This window comes from Centruroides vittatus, unplaced genomic scaffold (genome assembly GCF_030686945.1).
Source record: "Centruroides vittatus isolate TY-2023 unplaced genomic scaffold, ASM3068694v2 contig_474, whole genome shotgun sequence".
Taxonomy (NCBI): domain Eukaryota; kingdom Metazoa; phylum Arthropoda; class Arachnida; order Scorpiones; family Buthidae; genus Centruroides; species Centruroides vittatus.
In genome coordinates this window covers 2,172,397-2,196,577 of record NW_027122266.1, presented here as the reverse complement: position 1 = coordinate 2,196,577, position 24,181 = coordinate 2,172,397, and the positions used below count along the sequence as shown (strand labels likewise).

Here is a 24,181-nt window from a genome sequence, read left to right as displayed (position 1 = left end):
GAAAAAGCCAATGAAGAGGGGTGTATTTCTGAAATGCATAGCAGTGTGTAAACTATTCCTGAATAAAGAATGATGTTAAAGATGCGTAGTGTTTACCTTTTCACCCAGTTGTGAAGTAAAGATCAATATCTGCCATTACAATAAGTGGCATCTATTGTGAAAAATAATTCTAATGTTTTGGCTGTTTGCCATAATTTTATGTTATAATAGAATATTTTAGTTTGTAGCTTTTGTTCTCGATTCTTGTCTTTTCCTGTTTCTGGAATTGTCTCTCGTCTTCATTTCTACTTCACTTGGTTGTTGATTGATGTTCTGAACTGTCATGTGGGGAAAGAAAATGCCTAAGGGCTAAAGGGTAATGAATGGTTTTCAAACCGGGAAGGAGAGTTCAGATGGAGAAGACAGTAGAGAGGAGACGTCAATCCTGACTATAGCAAGGGACTTAAGAAATTCTTGAAGGCTTCATGCAACAAGAATCCTGTAGCTTCAATTAATCATTGATGAAGACAGTCTCCTTTGATCCCCAATAAAAGGATATGTTAACCTCCGCAAAAGGACAAACAAGGAAATTTCACTGAGAATCGTCGAAAGTAATCATCTCCATAAAAAAAAGGAATCAACTGAGTATGGTACCCCTTTCTTTTCCCTTTCCTTTGTCTATTTTTAATTTTCCATTTCATCTCTATAGTTATAAGTTAGTTTTAAGTTAGTTGTAAGAAATATTTTTTGTCATGCCCGTTTAACCAAATAGTAAGACGCAGGAATCTTTTTGTTTTGTTGCTAGTCCACATATTGGGGTTTTTTTGAGGGCAGAGCTGAACAAATGCCTTAGAGTTGGCATATGAATTCTTTTTTATGCTTTGTTATTATTTCTTATTATATCAATTGTTATTTTAATTTTGTACTGTCTTAATTGTATTGTATTATCACCTTCACTATTTGATACAATTGCACTTTTAACAGTTTTACTGTATTCCATTTTACTTTTCCAGCTGTTATGTATACATAACAAGTGAAAGTATTGAAATCATGTTATTTGCATGATTTCAATACTGGTTATTTTCAAAATCTCCATATTTTGAGACTCCCTGAACCCAAAAAGTCAAAAAAGCAGGGAAAAAAATTCCATATATACATATATTGGCATCTATTTTATTTAAAATCTCAGGATGGGGTAAAGATTAAGAAACAAAATTTAACAGGGTAACTTGGGTATAAGGGGTATTGATGCTATTAAATTTTGGTGGTTAAAAGTTGAGGGGGTGGAGAGATAGTGGATGGTCCCAGGTCATATCTCAAGAGAGATCGGACTTAATGAAGATTTTATTTCAATTAAATTAAAGTGTCTACTAATGTGGGGCAGATAAAAAGTAAGGGCTTATCACACCAATGATAAAAAGCACAAACACTCAGAAATCAATGTGAAACATTTAATTAAACATAAAGAGGTGTACAGTAAAAACAACTACCTGAGTATGAACGACTGCAGCGTTGGAAGGAGTTCTTTAATGATCTGTACAATCATGACGCTCCTCAGGAAATGTTAGCAGACCCACCGCCGATTGATCAGCCCACAACACCTATGTCAGATGCAGAGCCTACAATTACAGAAGTGAAGGCAGCCATTGGATCGCTGAAGATTGGCAAAGCTGCTGGACTAGATCTGATCACTACAGAAGCGATCAAGGCTGGTGGTGACATCCTGCACCATCGTCTTTATCTACTTATTAAAGCAATATGGCACACAGAACAAATACCAGCCATCTGGAAGAAAGCTATCATCGTGCCAATCCATAAGAAAGGTGATAGCCGGGACTGCAGTAATTATCGCGGTATCAGTCTCGTTTCCATCGTTGGAAAAGTATTTATGAAGATAATCCAATCAAGGCTACAAAAACACCGTGAAGAAACCAGCCGAGAAGAACAGGCAGGGTTTCGTCCTGGTTGTGGTTGCTGCGATCAAATCTTTGCCCTGCGTCAGCTTATTGAGGAAAGGACCAGATGCGGCAAACGGACTATTGTTCTGTTCATCGATTTTAAATCTGCATTCGACTGTGTGCACAGGCCAGCGCTATGGAGAGCACTTGAGAATGAGCATGTCCCACAAAAAGTTATCACACTACTTAAGGAAGCCTACAAAGATTCCACCAGTCAGCTGCGAATCCGGGGGGAACTGTCTGAGGAGTTTACCATCCAGACAGGGGTTCGCCAGGGAGACGTAATCTCTCCACTATTGTTTAATATTGTGGTGGATTCAATTATGAGGAAGACATTTGATGGGAAACGTGGGGTCCAGTTTGGGGATGGCCACTTTCTAACTGATCTAATGTTTGCCGACGACAGTGCCGTCTTCGCTGACAACGATGCAGTGGCCACAGACACGCTTTATGATATAGCTACTACCGCTCAGTCATATGGCCTTAAAATAAATGTGGACAAAACCAAAGTGCTTACAACGGATGGATCGCGGGCAACTGTTTACCTTTATGGAGTCCAAATCGAGCAGGTACAAGAGTTCAAATACCTTGGGTCACTGATCCAGGAGAAGAAAGTGGCATCGTCAAAAGAAACTCATGCCCGTATTGGACAGGCAGCCCATGCATTTGCCTCACTTAAATGGTGTGTATGGAAAAAGAATAACATCTCTTTGATGACCAAGATCCGCCTGTTCCGTACACTAGTCATACCGATCCTTCTCTATGGGTCAGAAACTTGGACCCTGCTTAAGACAGACTTGGACAAACTTGAGACCTTTCAACTGAAATGCTTGAGACAGATTCTTGGTATCTCCCTTTGGGATCATATCACCAACAATGCCGTACAGGCCAGATGCCAACAACAGCCATCTGTTAAGACACAAATTCAACAGCGACGGCTGAGATGGTTCGGCCATGTGTGCCGAATGGATATTAACCGAATTCCCCACCAATTGCTCTTCCGTCAGCGACCTACTCTGTGGAAAATCCAACACTCCGCACCTAAGAAAACGTGGACCAAACACGTTGAGGAGGACCTCAAGAACCAACGGCTTGATTTGAACCAGGCAAAAGCGGCGGCCATGGATCGGGGGCATTGGAGGGGCATTGTGGAGAAAGCTCGACTTCCTGTGGCACCCACAGCAGCATACTGGTTGCGCGGACACCCGCAACCAAATGCCAGCTAGGGATAAAAGAAGAAGAAGAAGAAGAGTATGAATATACAATAAAAATATAAATCAAAATGCATTTCAGACTATTGGAATAGTCCCTCTTCAGTTGATATTATTATAAATTTATTATACATAAAACTGTGCTAACTAAACAAACCACTGTAACAATACGAGCAGTAAACATTAAATAGGTGCAAAGGAGACAGACGTAAAATGTCTTCATAATATTACAAGGTGGCTGGAATTAGCAGAATAAAAGGTTGGTGGTAGTTATGAATAAATGTTAGACAAACAAAAATATATACATACCACAACAGCAAAAGCAATAACACTGAGGGTAACATTACTACAGGGTGCAGAGTGGGCACAAAGAACATGTAGTACAGGCAACATCTGGTGAACAAATGGTGGCTGCCATATGATACAGTTACAAGTTTTACAACAGTTTTGACAAGATAGAATAATGTCATAAAAATATTTTGTTTTTATACATATAACTGTATCAACCTTCATTGATTTTAACATCTAGATTATCATTAATTCTTTTATCTTTATTATTTTTAAAGTTTCTGTGTGTTCATAATATTTACATTTATAAATGTTTTATTCAAATTTTAACGTTTTTATTGTGCTTTTATCAATTTTACATCCTCACAATTTCACATTACTTTTTATCTACCCCACATTAGTAGACATTTTAATTTAATTTAATTATACCAAGGGCTAAAAGCTACCTTTGTAAGATTTTATTTGTTGTTAGCATTTACAATTTTTTTACAAAACTCATCACTATCCTCAAAATTAAGCCTTTTGTTATTTTATAATAATTAATGCAATAAATGCTTGATTTAAAAGGACTAATTCAAGTGTAGGATGTCCATGAAAGCAAAAAGTCCTTTATGTAATAAAATAGGTTTTCCAAATGTATCTGTTAAAAAATTGACAAATTAATTAGTTGATGTGTTGTTATTTATGTAGATACATTTGTGTAATTAAAATTAAATATATATGAAAGATTTAATTTCATAGAAAAGTTTTTGATATGTATTATTGCTTATTTACTCACCATAGTTTGAACTGTAATAAACAAGTCTACAATCTAAATCAAAATAAACAGACATTTCTGGAAAAATATATTTTAATTGAATTTTATTAAGAACAGTGACTCTTGGATTTGAAAAAATAACTTGTTAATTTTCTTGTGGGACATAAGAACTAGAAATTTTGTCTGTTAAATTGAGATTTTATTGTATTATAAAAAATATTTTATAACAATATCATGACAGAAGGTAGCACACAAAATTTTATTCATTATCATTAATAACATAAAAGTTATTTTTCAAATAAAATCTCAATAGTCAGGAAAGTTATGCAACCTGTTGCTGGATTTTTTAAATTACTGTAATTTTGTGTCTTCATCTGCATCTTCTGTGCAGAAAATTACTAAAACAAATAAAAACATGATTGAACACACACCTTCAAATTTTCCATTGAAAGCTTGTCATTTAATCAGTATGCAATTTAGAAAACATGCTCTCATATTCTATTTTTTATCCTAATTCTTTTGTTTTATTTCTATTAACAGTTCATTGATAATGTATGAATAAAATAAATGAAAAGGTAGGAAAAACAGAATATTTAAAATGGAACCATATAAATTGCAATAAATGTTGAAAATTTAAATTAATAGTGAATTAATTCTTTAACTGCTGTCAAACCAACAAAAAAACATTAGTATTCTAAAACTTTAAACTTTAGCATCTTTTTTAGATGATGTTAAAGTTTATTGATTTTTTTATATAATTACTGTCTAGAAAATGTTGCTCAAAAATTTATTGTATTATTGTTTTCTAGCTTGAAAGTTATTTAACAATGCTTTAGTCTCTCAGCATACTTTATTTCTAAATTTAAATACAGTAAGATCCTGCTTAATGCAGGGGATGCATTCCAGATGACAAAGCACTAAACGAAACAGCATTAAACAAGGTCATTTCAACAGAGTAAATAGGGATAGGAGAACATGTGACCAAAAATAAACAAATTTTACTTTACTTTTAAGTTATTTTTATATCAATTTGCATAAATAATATATGTTAAATAACACACACACATAATCACACAGAAATGTAAAGTTCATTTTTGTGATGAAGGGCCAGGACTTTCCTGGCTCTTCTGAAATTATTGATTTTTGAGACAAAGACATCTAGTTTCATTTGTCGCTTTTTTTTCTTAAGCAAATGTCGGTAGCAGAAAAGCACATCCAAAACTCCTTGGTTTGCTTTTGCACACCTTTCAAAATCTAGATCATTCGCTACAATTTGATCAACGATTTTGGTTATCATTATCAAACTTCTATTAAGGAAATCTGTAGAGAAGTTCTTTGGGTTCTTCATTTTCAGAATCACTATTTTCCAGTTCTATATGAATTCCTTGTTCTGCCAGTTCTTGAAAGTCATCATTGGTAAGGCTCTCACCAGAAACTTGCGGTAACCCCTCAATATCCTGCTTGTCTACATCTAGTCCTGCTGTGACCAGAGGGTCGGAGTCTCTTTGACCTCTCGTCAGGATATGACACCACCGAGTCTCTCAGGACTTGGAAATTGCGACAGAGGGTTATTACGTCACACGAGCAGTCGCGGGTGAGCAGTTAAATTCGGAGTAGAGGTGAACAGAGAGAAACTAGGAAGTGATTCACTCAGGATCCCTTTAACTAGTAATAATGATTTAATATTAATGAAAGTAAATATAGTATACATGGAACTGGTCATAATTGGGTCACTCAGAGAGAGAGAGTTTACAAACAAATCGCAGGTTGATAAATTCCTGGTTACGACTCTTGCTACGATGCCGCTGGTTAGGTCAAACAAGAGAAAGTTTTCAGTTCTTGGTTCTTGGCAGTCCTTTGTTTAGATGCACTACAGGCAGTTTGGACAGTAATCTATAAGGAGGAACTTGACGAGGGTAGAGGCACAGGTAATAATATCGGAAGATAAATCCACAGGTATTGATCGGGGACTGGATCTCAGAACTGGCGGTGACTTTTAAGGATCTGCACCCCTTTGGAATAGGAGACTGATGATGACTCTCCGCATTTGTCATTGCCCCCCTTTTTATTTGCATCTTCTTGTGGGTTTTTTCCATGAGGTCAGGAGAGGGTCTGGCGTCCAATAGTTGAAGTTTGTATCGAAGGTTCCAGGTGTTACACTGGATGTGTCATCTCTTCAACCAGGAAACAAGTCCGTGGCAATTAATTTTTATGGGTTTAACTTTGCCTTTTGATGGAATAAGGGTTGAAAGTTACGCTGAAATTTAAGGTGATTAAAATTTAAGATGAAGTTTTCATCTATTTGCCCTTCACACCTGCTGTATCGATTAGGTTGACCAAATTGTCAACCTAACAATACGGTGATAGGCTCTTCTCATTGAGAGTTCTTGGATACCTTAAACCATAACTTCTTCCAAACTCTGTTCATGCATTTATCAGTTAATTTTTGCCAAGCGAAGTTCATATTGCCTATGGAATCCATGATGATATATTTTTTTCGAAAATTGCACAAAACACACATAGATTTAAGGAAAGTACAGTGCTACGACGAATTGCCACCTTTTGCTGATTGGTTCATGTTTGTAAATAATCATATTATATATGAATCAATAAAATGCCATGATAATTTGAATCAGAGTAAATTTTGAGCTTTTTTTTAAGGCTTCAAGCAGTTATATCAAATCAGCATTAAGTGAGGTAGTGTTAAGCAGGGTCTTACTGTAATTTAAACAATGTAACATTTTACAATTATTAATTATTGTTTTTACAATTATCCATTATTAATTAGCACTTTTAAATTAATTTAAATAAACTTTTTATTATATAGCTGATAACTCAAGACTATAGAATCCATATTGCATACAGATTATACTACTATTAAAAGTACCTACAAATGAATTCTATATACATATCAGTAATTAATTATTTTAAATTACATCCACTACTTGCATCCATTTTTTGTATTTTTTTTATTTTTTTTATCATCACTTTTGTGTTTTAATCTTTCATATTCATGTAATTTTAATTCTTTTAAATACTTTTTGCATGTGTAATTTTTCTTATATTTTTTAATTGCAAAAGTAACAAAGTTGCAGCTTTAACCAGATATGTATATATTATTATTTTTATTATTTTATTATTCTGTAAATATTTTATTTTTGTTTTTTTGTAATTATTGTTGTATTATTTGTTTAGTTTTTAATGTGAGTATAATTGTTAAAAGAGGTGGAAATCAAATGTCCATGGACATTTTCTTTAATAGTGTAATATATAAATAATTTCAAAATAGCAGAAAGTTTTGCTATTGTGTGTAAACAAAACAAAACACTACACAATCAATTTAGGGATATTTTAAACATATGTAATTATTTTCATCGTCAAAACTCACTTTATAGCAATAAAAAAGAACAAGACTTTATACATGTAAATTGTTCATGTCAAACCAGGACTCTTAACTGTAGAGAAGAAACAGATGCAACAAGGAAGGAAAATACTATCTCTATTTCTCCACATAATTCCCTGCTAAAGTAATACATCTGGCCCAGCATTTTAACAATGCTTGAATACGAACAGCATAGAAAGCTTAGAAATCTTTGTTCACATATAAGAGACATGATTGGACAACTGCATGTGTTTGTTACTGGATTGCTGCCCACAAGGAAGATTTCACGAGTCAAAAGAGATGCAAGTCACTAGGGATGAGATGGTACTGCATTTTGGATGTGTCAGTAACTTTGTGGTGGTCATGCATACAGTATGGTGTCTTTCATTATCCTGTGGAAATAGGACACTTTTTGGTTATCAGGTCATTTCTTTCACTATGCCTTGTGCACAACTTTGAAAATTTGACATTAGTACACACTGTTTATGATGGCATGCTGGGCAAGAAACCCACATGAATTATGCCAAGGAAGTCTTAGAATACTGTGGCTATCACCTTACTTGAATGGAACATGTTGGAACTTTTTGGCAGGGCAAGTCAGTGTATTTCCATTGCTTAGACACTGATTTTTAATTCAGGAGTATAGTGATAAACCCCCCAAGTTCAATCACTGGTATTCCTGAATCTTTAGAAATAATGTCAGATAAAACCAATAAAAATGAAATAAGAAAAAAATGTATGTTTAATGTGTAGCCTTCAGTGAATTTGAAAAGAACTTGTAATCCAAAAAGCATCTACTTGAAACTGAAGAGAGACAGAATTATCCGAAATGCATATTTAATAAAGTAGAACAGCTAAAAAAGTCTCTTGATGTCCAAGTAAAAACATTCCCCAAAAGGATGTGATAAGTTCTAAAACTAGAAGCCAATATATAAGCTTGAAAGCTTGATTAAATTTCAAAAGGAGGACAAAAAAGCAAATTTTTATCAAATTGATAAATCAATTTGGCTAGAGGTAGGGGTTACATCACTATTTCATGATAAATTTAATAATTAGAAATAAATTAACTTTATTTTCTAATTTAAAATATTCTAGAAGAAAAAAAAATCAGCCTGGAGTGGAGCTCAAACCTGCAGCTCCTTCTTGCCATGCAGTTGTGTTGCCAATTATGCTACCTGAACTGCTATCCAATTGTTACCACCAGAGCTATTATTGTCAGTTTCATAATAGCCCAATAAAAATTTGGCAGTTTATTTGAAAACTTTAATGTATTGGCTTGGTTGTTGTTTATATATAATATATATATAGTGTATATGAGCCATACACAAGTCAAATCAATTAACTTCCCTTAGTTATCTGAAAAATACAAAAACAGTATATCCTTGGAATAATTTTTATCAATTTATTTGTTGTTAGATAAAAGCTACACCTGTTATAATTCATTCTACAATGTTTATTTAAATTTTAATTTAAAAAAAAATTTTAAAAAAGAATATATATTATTTTATCAACTTCTCTACTTTTTGTTTTGTAGAGTTAAACGATTTCACAGATGAGCAGCTCATATGTAGGTTGTTCAATCAAACTGTGACTTTTTGGTCTGGAGACAACATTGATGAGTGTAGTAGTAGTAGTAGGAAGAGACTCTATTGTACTGAGGTGACATGCATGTGAAGCAGATGTTATCAAAGATGGCAGACAAGTAAATGCTTGTGTTCATATGGAGCAGCATATTGTGATGAAGACTTGCTAAAGTGTACGAAAGAAAATTCTTGTTATAGAATGCGTTAAAACAGCCAAAAATTAACTGAAGACTGCAAGATCAGTATTGTAATTAAACACTGAGCTGAATAAGAGCTTTAAATAGTGCAAATGTTTTCAGGAGAGATGCACAACTGTGAGCAACAACTCTAGCCACAGTTGCTCCATAGCAACTGCAGTCATCCCTCTGAACCAGTGTGTTGAATGTCTGATCTTGGATAATTGGTGGATAACCTGCTATAAACTTGCAGGGGAAACTGACCTTTCTTTGGGTGCCCTCACACCAAGTTTCATGATCATCTTCACTATAGAACAGTTACTGCATTGTGGATATCCAAGCAACTGTCATTATTTGACTGGAACAGGAGGATGCAAATTTCCAGTTGAAGCAATGTTTTGATGATGAAGGTCAGAATTTCTTCGACCATGTTGAAATTTTATGTTAATATTTCGATTTAAATATATGGATAATATTAACAGAAGTAAAAAGTGATGAAACCTGTAGAATTTATCATAGAAATATAAAATATAATGGCTCAAGATATATTAAGATAAATAACTTTATTAAAATTTTCTTAAGAAGTGATACATATTAATATAAATTCAACAATGTTTTCATTGTCATCACTAAGCACTATTAACTGAAAATTTTTAATCTACATAGCCAAAAAAGAGACACAATTAAAGTCTTAAAGTATACTTGTAAAGGTGTGGATTGTCCCAACGGTCGGAGGTGTGGTTCAATGCCTAAGAACCGGTGACGGAATAAAGCAAGTATGGAATAAGGAAAAACATTTGGCAACAGAAAACAAGAAGCGTCAAGATCTGGTAACACTGAAACAAGTTTCAAGAAGCACCATGTGTATTGACAGAAGACAGGAAAAGAAAATTTACATACTGTACTCAAGTACTAATAGTAATAAGTACTTAAGTTCACAAAAATTATGCATGAAAATCTGATAGTACATACATGCTCGAATGAAAAATGTCAAATGAGGTATCTTTCGCACTTAAAAGTTTTATCACGTTTATTGAACTGTTGTACAGGGATTTCCCTAATTTTAAATTAGATAAAGTTTGCTTTTAATGGTTTTTATTATATTTCATGTTGTGTGAGGGTTTTACCCAATTCTTGAACCATGTTAGAGTGAATCTGTGATATAGAAGTGCCGTGCTATACAGGGGTTACCTGTATATAAGCCATTAAAATTGATTTATATCTAATTATTTACTAGCCTTATAACAGCCTGATGATAATATAGCAGTTTTTTGAAAGCAAGATTTTATAGCTTACTAGAATTATAATTATTCAGTTTCATGTCTTAATTGTCAATAAGATTGGAAAAAAGGTAAAAATTGAGAGTGCTAAGTCCAGACTATGCTTAAAAACGTTAAAACCAAAAATATCCAGTAGGAAGTAAATTTAATAGAACAAAATTTTCAAATTTGCCTTTATCTTCTTTTTTATTGGACATAGTGAAGAAAAGCTCTTTTAGCATTTTGTGACAGCTACAGTACAACAATCTCTGAAATTGCTTAACCGATTTAAATTATTTTTTGTACTCAAATAGAATCTACCTCAGTCTAGATCAGGACTCATATGGCATTTTAAATTCAACCTGTGACTGGAGATTTACAAGGTAAAAGTTCACAATGTTAAGTCCATAGCTGAAGTTGGCACCAAAGCACATGATCATTAAACTTCAAAAGATCTTTTTTAATTGTATTAAAATACATTTGACTTCTCTTATGTTTCTCTTTTTTTGATATATAATAAATAATCTAAAATTTTGATGATTTATATTTTGTAATATATTTAAATATCTATAGAAACTTTATAAATTAAAATTTAGACTAAATTCTTTCAGGAAGTAAGCTAATTTTAATTTACAAAGTTTCTAGGGTCACTTAAATATATTAGAAAATATAAAGCAGCAAAATTTCAGATAATTTGTTTATTATAAATCAAAAAAGAAAAAAATCTGAAAGAAATCAATGAAATTTGATGTAATCAAAAAGATTCATTGAAGTTTGACAAGTGGAGCAAGGTGTCTGGTTTACACTAGGATTTCTCTAACGAAATCTCAGGATCCCAGCTGTTTTTTAACTTCAGAAATTCTTCTCATCCTGGGAAATCCTGCAGATTTCTTAAAAGTTCACTTTTTTCTTATTTTACGTTAAGGTTGAGGAAATTTTGCAAATCGAAAGTATAATTAACTTATAAACTGTCAGAATACATTTGTATTTATTAATTTTAAGCCCATTTATTTGTTTTTTTAAATTTTTGCTTGTTTTGGCATGCCACAGATTGTTAATAATCAATGTGTAACCTATTTATTGCAGGACTCCAAAAATTCTTTACTTGTCAGAACCTATAATATCTCAAATATTTGCGCCAATGCTGTCTTAATTTTTAACCATGCCCAGTAGCTTTAATAACTGCATTATGCCAGGTTATACAAATTGAGCAAGGATACAAACGAGTACAAAGTATGCAAGTATGAAGATTTTCTTCATAAACCTGATTATTAAAGCCAAACAAACCGTTGAATTATTGTGCTATAAGCTTGATGCCGCTATTAAAACAGCCAAGGTGGACAAATCAAGAATACTAGACAGCAAAAGTACTGCAATGCATCTTGAAAATGAACTAAAAATCTTCAAGGCTACAGGTGAAAAAACACAAAACATCTGTCTTCTCTTAAATCATTAAAGACTATTTCACCCACATCGATTGAATCAGAAAGGGCATTCTCAGTAACAGGACTTTTCATTACTAAAATAAGAACCAGATTGAGTGATTGGAGTATTGACCATCTTTGCTTTTTAAAACCATATTATAAAAATTTACAATAATATTCTATTATGTATTATTTAAAAAATGAAAATTAGGTTCTAAGAAGTTTGACCTAAGTTCATTTTTTTCTTTAACTTTTCAACTCAATTCAGAGATTCTTTTTTTTTTGTTTTTTTTGTTGTTGTAAGCAGTTTGCAACTAACTTTAATAAATTTTTTCTACTTGTGAAAATTTTTACATACTTTAACGGTAATTTTTAATGCATATTTTACACAGCATTATTAATATTATTATTTTGGAGGTTACAGGACATATTAAATTACTTAAAAAATGAAAAATAATTATATCATTCAATTTCAAGATTTATTTTATATCTTAAAAATAAGTAATTATATCCAGGATTTACCAAGCTCCCAGATTACAGATCGCTTTTTTCTCAAAATCCTGCGACAAGCAAAGGACTGGGAAATGAGAAATCCTAGTTTACACAAGCAAACAGTATGCTATTTTAACTGAACCTGATGATGATGGTTTAAAACTGTCAAAAATGTTTATTTAATTTATTAAAGTTACTTCTTGCTGGATAATATTTTTGGTTTTATTGTGTTTATTTTGAAATATCATCAGTTTTTGAACAGTGTTATCTTCAGACTATATGCAGGATGGTCTATTACTTCCCATCTATACTTCTTTAGCCAGTTTGAATTCTGATATGCTGTAACACACTGTTTATCAGTCCACAATTAAACCTAATGAAATCGCATTATATAAAATAATGAAAGATGAGGGTCAGTTGGATGTCAGGTTTAGACTTTAGAAATGGGCAGAAATAACACAAATGGCTTAGCTTGAAATAATGCTTATTGCAAGAAAAATCCAAAAATAATTGACTCTGCATCAGGAGAAACAAGAATTTATTGAAAATGTCATAAACAAGGAATGTACAAATGGATTAATATAAAAATCATGAAACTATATTAGTGATAATACATCACAGAAAAGTTATAAAAATCAGAAATATAATTAGTCCAAATCAAAAACAAAACTAATTTTCACAAAATATTCTTGATAACTGGGGAATTTAAATCTAACTTAAAATTAATTCTCCATGAGAACTGACAAAGTAAATCAGCTTCAGATTACTTACAAATCAAGAACTCTTACAATCTAAATTATTTAACTGTCACACCAAAAACACCAGAAAATCCTTTCATCAACTGAACTCACTTTGGAAATCCCCTTGCTTGCTCTCAGGAGCTTTACTTCATTGTCTTCAACTTCATTGGGTTTTTATTCATCTTGGGTGTGACATCACAACTGAACATGTCACTCTATCTCATTTACTTATGTACAGTATATGCTAACAGTATTATTTTTTCTTTGTGGTCTTTTCTTTTCTAATAGTCATTCCAATCCTTTCAAAATGAAAGGTTTTCTGATTTTTAAAAGGATTAAGAGACAATTCTTTAACTTGGAGATCACTTAATCAGAGATGCTGTTTTGAGATTGAAGTTGGTTTTATGAGTGTCAGTCATGTTAACAGTAAGTTTTATTGTTACTTTAGAGTTTAAGGCCAGTAAGGTGTGGCTATTTTGTTCTTTAAACAAAATAAAATGTCCACAAAATAAATGATAATGTTAACTAAATAAAAACCCCAAAAATAAAAGATAATGGTCGTACTTGACTCCTTACAGTGCAAGTATGGGAAGTTCATTATTCTGCAGCTAATGTCCCATCCTGCACATAGTCCAGACTTAGTACTCTCTGATTTTTAGTTTTTTGGATCTGTTAAGAACATCTTGATGGCTTACACTTTTCAGATAATGATAAAGTTAAAGATGCAGTCATGGACTTGTTCAAATCATTAAGTAGAGATTTTTTCAGAAAATAATTTTTTCCCTGTCTAATACTGGGAAAAGCATTTAGAAAACAATGACAAACATATAGAAAAATAGCTTAGACTGTGTACTTTCAAATGGCTAATTTAATTTTCTAGTGTAATTTGTTATTACATCATTATAAAAGATTTTACCTTCTCTTTGGCACATGACTTGTATTTCATTTATAAATTGAAGTATTATTATTAAATAGTTCATTTTCATTGAGTATTTCTAATCCATTTTGTCATGAAATTCAGATGTAGTTTATATTCATATATAGGGTAGATCATTGCTTAATTTTCTTTAAATTTTGTTTCAGCATTTTTATCATCAGATATATTTTTTTAAAGTACATAATTTCATTGTATTCTATGAATGAAATATAAGTGAAATAGTCTATTGTGTAAATTTTATGAAAAATATGGATTAAATTGAATATGAAAAGTTCACTTAAAATTAGCTTTCTAAGAGAGAAAGTAATGTATAAATAAAATAAACATAATTGATTTTCAATTACTCTATGAATATATTTTGTAGCTAAATATACAAATAATAACAACTTTCATTATATTTACAGAGGAAATCACTGCCAGTTTCCGCCGTTTTGGACCATTGGTAGTTGATTGGCCTCATAAAGCTGAAAGCAAGTCTTATTTTCCACCTAAAGGTAAATAATATAAAATGCAATAATTATATTAACATATAATTAATTAATAAATAAAATCTATGTAGTGTTTGATTTAAAATAATTTTATAGTAAAAGTATTTAAATTTGTAATGAAAATTAATCTCATATACAGTCAAACCAAATTAATACAAAGTAGAAGAGCAATTGGCACTTTTTATTAACAAGGTTCTTATTAAGCAAACTTTACAGTAAATCAATGGTCATACCATCAAATGGCAAAAGCCAAATTTTCTTTAAGTTTTATTTTATTTGGATATACAGTCAAATCTCTGTTTTCAAACTTAATTTGTTCCTAAAAGTTTTTCGAATAAGAATAATAAGTTCGAATAAGAAACAATATACAGTAGAATTTTGTTTTAATGGATCACTGGGGCACCAAAAATCATCTGTTGTTTCGAAAATCTATTATATTGTGAACAATGGATTTCTGGCACTCCCAGGAAAATATCTGTTATTCAAAAAAATTTTCATTTTTAAACCTCTTACATAAAAAAAACACTTGTACTTGAAATTATTCAGTCTCTTGAGATTTCTATCTTTTATTTTATATAAATATTACACGATCGTACAGTATGCCATAACACAGCTAACAGAAACTATATGCATTATAAGCCAGAAAATGACAAAGTACATATGATCATCAGTCTGTCACAATGTGTTAAAATACTCATCCATCTTGGTTTGCTATGATGACACAACATTTTGGGGCTCCTTTTGATGGCATTATCAGTATGAAATGCTACTGTTACATGAGCATGATTTCAAAATGCAATATTCCCAAATACGTGTCTGCAACAAAGGTGCAGCATACCTTTGTTGCACACACTTGCATATCTGGAATTGTTAAGCTAGAAGTAGTTTTCCTTCACTAATCAACACACTATAGGAGGGCTTTAATGCATGGCTGCCAGGTGACAATTATGCACTTAGTTTGCACAGCATGCAATGTATTTTTTTGAATTCAGTATCCAGGAACATCCAATTATTAATCAAACGTTGAAAAAATACGATGTTTACCAAACATGGGGCTAGAAATAAAACCATTATTCAGAGTTACAGATCCACTAAAAAGAGGTAAAGTTATATTGATTTGGCAGGACCTGGAGAAAAAATCTATTGTTCTGTGATTCATTAAAATGAGATTCTACTGTAATGTGGATTAATCCATTCCTGACCCCCAAAACAAAGCCTCCTTCTTTTTTTAGTATGTTATAGTGCATTTGTAGGAATTTTTATGTATGAAATTTATAAAACTGTTTACAAATGCAAATGTTTACAGGATATAACATTATCTATATCCATCCATTATATATATATATTAAAAGCAAAATGTTCCATCATCATCAACTGAAACCAAAACTATTACTTTACAAAAAAGTGCTATGAAGAGACTCAACTCTGCCTGGATGAAATGTAACTAAACCACTCAAGACAGACAAATACTTTATCTACACTTTCTGAAATATTATGTTTAAATTGCTCTGATTTAAAATTTAATTTAAATTAATTAATAATGATTTTATTTTTAATTCTAGTTTCAGTTTTGGTGTAAAAGCCAGAGTTTTGATTAACTGGCTACTTAGTATTAATAAATATTTTATTAAATAACAAATATGAAATGCAGATTTGTGGATATCATTTATATTATGTAAATTAATTTCAATTAACGCAGCTTTTATTAATTAATTTGATTTAAATTCAACTGCAGTGCATACCAAGAAATGGAAGTAGTTTTTCACCTACATGTTCATTAAAATCTAATTTGAATAACATCATCATCAGTGGTTTATGTTGTGACGTCTAATGACACAAGTCGATCTCAGTACCACTAACCTCTGAATCAATAGTGCCATCGTTCATTGGTCAGGTTGTCAATTTTCTTTAACACATGAAGTATAGGAAGTTGACCATCTGTGTCTCTCTAATCTGTGGTTGGCTCTTGTCAAGTAGCTTATTTGGAAAAATAAGAAAGGCCATTGCACTTCCTGCTGCACATCTAACATTAGTTTTACAATTATAATATACATATATCCTTAATTACTTCCACATACTTCTCATGAACCAATTTTCTTCTGAGACACCTCCACAGTTTCTCATTTGGCACCCTGTCAAAGTCTTTCTCCAGGTCTATAAAAGCAATATATAGGTCTTTCCTTCCTTCATTATACTTCTCCATTAGTTTCTCAAGGCAAAAATAGCATCTGTTTTCCCCTTATCTGACATAAAACTGAACTACTACTCACTAATTGAAGTGACTTCACAAATGCTGTTTTCAGTAATTTTCTCCCAAATCTTCTTAGAATATCTCATCAGTTTAATGTCCGTGTGATTTATGCAATCATATCATCTTTCCCTTTATAAATTTAGACTAACTTGCTTCTCCTTCACTCATCTGGCATACTTCCACTCTCTAGTATGTTAACAGACCAGTAAGAAATTTAATTCCCACATCTCCAAAACATTTACATACCTTGACAGGTATTTTATCTGGTCCCATAGCTTTACTTGACTTCATCTTTGCCAGTGCTGTCATCATCTCAGACCTATTAATGTTCTGATTGGATTAGATAAATGTAGTTTATTTTCTCCCAGTTTTCTGGGATTCTTCATATTCATCAACTTCTCAAAATATTGCCTGCATTTTTCCAATATTTATTTATCCTTGGTAAGGAGACTGCCACCTTCTGCTTTAATAGTTTTACTTAGTATAGGTCTTTGCTATTTCTATCTCTTTGTTTTGCTATTCTGAAGATTTTTTTCTGTCCATCGTCTGTTTCCAGACTGTCATAAAATTCTAAATGAGATTTGGCCTTTGCCCTCTCTACTGCCTTCCTGACCTCCTTTTTGCCTCCTTCACTATTCTCATATGCAGTGCTGGCTCTACGTTTTTTGAGACTGTGTGAAACTTTTATGTTGCTGCCTTTTTTGAAAATTCAATGATAATTTATAAGAATATATTTTTTAATTAATTTTTATTAAGCTAATTTTTAAATCAAATTTAATACAAAAAACCAAGAAATAATTACATTGAAGATGTAACTTTTTGTGCTTTCACTGTTGCAAATTTCAATTGCAAATCTTCAATGTTTAAACTATTAGCAACAGCACTTTCAATTGAAATCATTGTCAAGTTATTAGGCCTTTCTTGACTCACCATTGATCTTAAATAGTTTCTAATTATTTTAAGCTTGAAAAAACTTTACAACTGTAATGGGTAATATTAGCATGATTATTAATGCGATAGATATATTTACGTAAATTTCATTCAAATTGTTTTTGTAAATAAAATTCAAACATTTCTCTGGATCCATATCTTTGTTGAGCCAGGATGCAAGGGATTTCAGTTCTAACTTTAATTCTTCTCCAGAAATGTTACATTTATTTTCATCTGTTAATTTTTTTTTTTAATTCTCACAAGATGTCTCTAAATCTTCATCTGACATAAAAGAAATATTTTTATGTTAAGCAAAAATTTGAAATGTTCAATACCTGTTTGAAATGTTTTAGATCATTCTTCCAAAGAAGTAAGAGCACAACTAAACATTTTATCAAAAACTTCTTTTTTGTACTTCTGGATCTTGCTTAAATTTTTTTTGACATTTTTCTCATCATCAAAAACCTTTTTCTTTTTCATTGTCGTCCCAAAGTTTCTTTGGGAAAATCAAACTCATTTTCCACATTTAAAATACTAGCAAATTTTTTTGTTTCTTTAACAATTGAATCAAATTTGTTTTGATTACAGTTTTCCTTCAAAAAATTACTGTATTTACTTGCATATAAGATGATCTCGCATATAGGACAAGGTGTGACTTTAAAGATCAAAATAAAGAAAATTAGATTTATTAATACAATTCTAATTTTATTTCATTTAATCACGAGTAAAATAGTAAATGCACGTAAATGCACACATTGTCACACAAAAATTACTGGCATTTTAAACTTGCGATAGTCATGCGAGTGTACAATAGTCCATGAGAGGCAGTACAAAAAAAATAACAACAATTGTTTATTTTTTCTTATCTAATTAACAATATACATGATTCTTTCAGATTCCAACTCTTAATGTTATACGATATTCCAAACTGGGGCGAGGAGTCAAGTGAATACAGAGCAAAAGAATGCACTCCCAACATTTAGGAAAGACAGCTTGTAATGTTATGACTAACTTACACTAAATTACAAACTAAAAATGAAAGGAAGAATAGCAAGAAGTTTTAGTATGATAGAGGAGGTTATAAGGAATACCCGAGTTCTCTGTTTGGTATTGATGGTCTTCTGGTGGGGAACCACTCTAAATTGTTTCTCGCTGATCCTTTTTGGATCTCTTCGAAGATTCTCTTTTGTACAAGGGACATTCTCTCTCTCTCTTTACGTTAGAGGGATCCTTTCTCTTTCTGTAGGCCACCTTCGTCTCCCTTTGTCTTTCCAGATGACAAGCAGGAACATAATTTTCGCACGTCTACCTCCACTGAGAGTCCGATCCAAGAATGAACCTTCTTATTGTTCTAGTAGCCTCGGGGACTTCACTTCCCATTGTTAGTGTGATTCATGGGAAGGGTTACTCCACCCATAGGAGAGAATGTTAATAGAAAATTCGAGAAAACAAAAGGAAGAACAAAGAAGAAAGAAAACTTAAAACTAAACTTATATCTAATATATACATTAATATGGCATATTGCCACAAACTTTAAGGGAAAATCTTGTAAAATCAACAACATAATTTGTTTATGTAAAGCTGGACAATCGGGAACCTTTTATGCCAATTATTAACAGTCGAATCCACTCTCTGTTGATGACACTTATGAGTTTCTCCAAATCAATATATATATTTTGAGTTCATCAATACCCTTCATCAGTTTGTTTTTTTTTTCTGTTGAACATAAAACAAATTGTTTTTACTTTACCTTAAATTTACCATACATTTTAATTTGTATGGTAAATTTAATTCTTTTAACACAAAATTGGCTTAATTTGTTACAAACTAAATTGGCCAATGGCAAAGTTGTTTTTGACTGAATTTTCTATTCAAATTTCCATTCTAGACTTAAGAGTAAGAACAATTTAGTCTCTAAATACATATAAAAAGAAATTTTCAGAATTTAAAGAGTTAAGATAAAGTAAAAACAATTTGTTTTGTTTTAACAGAAAAAATCAACTAATGAAGGATATTGATGAACTTAATGTATGGCACACTGTACATATTGGTTTAGTAAAAAAGCTTTTCAAATTAAAGAATTGTGGTTTGATAAATTCTTTGGAGTAATAGCAAATTAGTAACTATTAAGAATATTAAGGTAATAATTATTTGTAATTAGCACATTTTATTGTCATATTTTGATAACATTTTTTTTATAGAGAGAGGATTAATTTGAATTAGGATTAATATGTCTATTTGAAAATTTATATTTATAAAAACTTTGGTAAATAATAATTTAATTTTTTTTTTAAAAACAAAATTTTTTTTATATTTCAGGCTATGCATTTTTGTTATTTCAAGATGAATCATCAGTACAGGCTCTTATTGATGCTTGTATACAAGAAGATGATAAATTATATTTGTGTGTTTCTAGTCCCACAATTAAAGATAAGCCAGTAAGTTTACTTTTTAAATAAATTAAGATGTTAAAAACATATTTTTATTTTGAAAGTAATAACATATGAATATTAATATAGAATAGTAGATGATACTTTAGGAATACAAACCAATAATACCTATTTGTATTTATTCACAAAATGTGAAAATTTGAGTCTGTGAAACTGAAGTTGATGAACCTTTATTTTAATTTATTAAAAGTAAATGAAAGAAATAACAAAGCTGAACATATTCATAAATTAAAGGAATACATTTTCTAGTAAGAGGGGGAAAAAATGTAGATCATTTTTAACTCTTAGTTTAATTAGTCCCAATGGAAGCAAGCAACTTAATTTATTAACTTAAACTGTAACTATTAGCAAATTTGGTTCACTATATTTTTATAATTTTCTAAAGTATTTTGGTTTGTTCTTATTCATAAAATTTTTAATCATAGTTTTTATTAGAATTTTTTAAATTGAATTAAGACCAGACTAAGAGAGGGATAAGCAAATACACCAACAACTGCCGTAAATGATCGGGCTAAATTTTGGATATATGATTATAGATTAGAAATAAATTTGGGACTACAGTTAGGTGTTAGGCATCATCTCTTATTAAAATTAATAATTATAATATTTAATTAATTAATTTAAATTAAACTGGAAGAAAAGTATCAGCCTGAAGCGGGACTCGAACCTGCAACTCCCGCTTATCGTACAGACACTTTGCCAGTTATGCTACCTGGACCTTCGGTCCGATCTCCTCTTGTGGGTTTGAGTCCTGCTTCGGGCTGATTCTTTTCTTTCAGTTTAATCTAAATTAATTAATTAAATATTATAATTATTAATTTTAATAAGAGATGGTGCCTAACACCTAACTGTAGTGCCAAATTTATTTCTAATCTATAGTCGTAAACCCAAAATTTAGCCCGATCATTTACAGCAATTGTTGGTGTATTTGCTTATGATATTGGGTTTTGTTTGATGTATATTTATATAAGAGGGGGATATCTAAGATAAAAAAAAATACCACTGAGCCTGTTACCAGTGTGCGTCTTCTAATAAACAGACTGTTACGAATGTTTTCGAACTCTCAGGTTCTTCTTCAGGTAACTAATAACTCCGAACAAATGCAATTCAAATTAAATTCAATTGGAACACCAGTCAGAACTCTATCGTGTGGATATCGATAACCTATTGATATAAGGTTATCGATATTTACCTGAAGAAGAACCTGAGATTTTGAAAACGTTCATAATGATCTGTTTATTAGAAGACACACACCGGTAACAGGCTCAGTGGTATGTTTGTTTACTTTACTCTGGTATCACTGTTGTTTGGATATCTAAGATACTTATTTCATAGTTAAGTTCATAGAAATGCATGTTGATATCTAGTTATCTAGTAAATATTGGGTTTTCAAGCTTGTGGCGAGTGTGGAGGTGTACTTTTCTACAAACCAATGTAAGAACATTCTCGAGTCATAGGAACCAACTCGAGACAGATTATTATAAAGATCTTCACTGACGCAATAGTCTACAGGAGTATCATTGGAGATTTTCACTCCTCTCTTTTACATCTTCCCACATGTCCATTTAAATCACCCCTAGTAATCAACCTATCATGCTCTATTTCCATTACAATTTTACCCAGAAGTTATCCTTTTCTTCTTCCATGAGTCCTGTTTGGTTATCATACACACATATTATTGTGACAAAACTTCCTCTTGTCTCCAGCTTAACACTCATAATCCTATCACTTCTCATTACCTCACACATACTTTTCTTAACTCCTTGTTGACTATAATACTGTACTCTGTATCTGGACTGCTGTATGTTACTATGTATATAATTCGTCTCTGTAATCCAAAAGGTTTTTTGGTAGACGGTCTCACAGCAAAACTTTAAGTTAGGAACTCTCTTTTATTCTTTAAAAAATGACATATGCATTTCGGGTTGGTATATTCATCCAACCCCTCCTCAGTGTCTTAAAGTAAAAGTTGTGTATGAGCTACCACTACATCAAACATTTTCTTTCCATTCAAAATGCACTTGAAGTGTTTGCATAACATCACTTCTCTAAAATATCAATAGCATGCGAACAATCAAATCAAATCAAATATCAATAGCATGTGAACAATCAAATCAATAGTTGATTTAATTGTTTGCATGCTATTGATATTTTAGAGAAGTGATGTTATGCAAACACTTCAAGTGCATTTTGAATGGAAAGAAAATGTTTGATGTAGTGGTAGCTCATACACAACTTTTACTTTAAGACACTGAGGAGGGGTTGGATGAATATACCAACCCGAAATGCATATGTCATTTTTTAAAGAATAAAAGAGAGTTCCTAACTTAAAGTTTTGCTGTGAGACCGTCTACCAAAAAACCTTTTGGATTACAGAGACGAATTATATACATATAATACTGTACCTATTCAATTTCTCTCTTTATCATCTGCTCCTCCAGAGAACAGTTTAAATCCATCCTCAGCTCTCTTGCTTTTACACCTAGTTTCCTGTGGGCATAAGATCCTAAGCCATCATTTCATCAAGTCCACTAACTCTCTGATATTTCCAATCATTGTGCCAATGTTTACTGTTCCAATTCTAATATTAAACACCCTCCTCTTTTCCTTTCATTGGACTAACTTCTTAAGCCAAACTTGTCCTTGGTTCAGTTGCCCAAGATCATTTCTTGCAGTTTTCAGATAACGTGACTGCATGTCACTTATGGGATGTCCCCAAATTCATATATTGTTTCTTTCTTATCTTTCTTATTTTATTTGGTTTTGACATTTACGTTTTACAGTTTAATGCCCTTCCTGACATCAACTGTCACCATTTTCCTACTGAGGGGGCAAGCCAGCCCATTTACCTAATGGATTGGCTTGCCTCCTTGGTGGCTTGTATTTAAAATAATTCATTTCATTAAAATTATAGAAGACAGTTACCTAAAGAGAATTTAAGTTATAAATTAACAATAATAATAATTATGTCCATCCAATGAAAGATGAGCTTCCGTATATGGTATTATGTAGTAAAGAGCTGTAAACTGTAATTATCAGGCCATCCAATAGAATGTCAAAATTTTATTACTTAAAATTAATGTTGCAACGAATAGTATATTTGGCCAAGAGAGTGGTTGAATAGCTGAATATTCGGCCAAACCATTTGCTTTATTAACACACATACAAAAATTGATGCGCAAACCGCATTATGGCAAGAATTGCACAACCCTGCTTGCTATTGGCCTGCCATCACTATGCTTCACCAATCACGTTAATTCTTGACAGTTGTAGCGGACAGACATGAGCATCATGGCAGTACTTGATAAGTGATGATATCAAACGAGGATAACAATGAAATGACCTACACATATAAATAACAGAAAAAGAACAGAGAAGGACTGCAAAGTGAAAATGTGAAAACAAATATGAAATTGAGTTGATAACATAATTGAACAAGTTGAGGCAGCTTATTGGCGCAAAATTCGTGGCCATTAATGCCAAATAATTGTTCTCATAGACTTTGGAAAGTTAAATGCTTGTAATGAAAGTCACTTAGCGTGCATGGGTGAAAGCCTGGGGCCGTTCCGGCTACTAAGCTGTCTTGAATCTGTGAAATCATAACTGTGACTTATACCTTTTTCACCCCTTTAGGGTTGAATTATGTAAACTTTACAAAAGGAACACCTTCAAATTTTTGTTTCTAGCACCAGTAGTTTTGGCTCTGTGTTAATTATCCTATCAGGACTTGTTCTTTTATATAGGAGTATATAGATGACTAAACTACATAATAAGTAGGTAGTTTTCATTTGATTTGTTACCTTTTTTTGATCTCTTAAAAAAATAACTTAGTTATATTACTTTTCCTTTAATCTTTTAGATAAATAACCAAAAAAT

At 31.7% G+C, this 24,181-nt stretch overlaps 1 protein-coding gene across 2 annotated transcripts in view; it reads left to right on the top strand.

Moving 5' to 3' along the window:
* LOC136977786 (cytoplasmic polyadenylation element-binding protein 2-like) overlaps window positions 1-24,181 on the top strand; it is a 173,168-nt gene that overhangs the window by 111,873 nt on the left and 37,114 nt on the right. For both annotated transcript variants that reach the window (XM_067273345.1, XM_067273346.1), the window contains 2 exons: window positions 14,591-14,680; window positions 20,175-20,293. In XM_067273345.1, coding sequence (XP_067129446.1) covers window positions 14,591-14,680; window positions 20,175-20,293 — 209 coding nt within the window. The remainder of the gene's footprint in view (window positions 1-14,590; window positions 14,681-20,174; window positions 20,294-24,181) is intronic.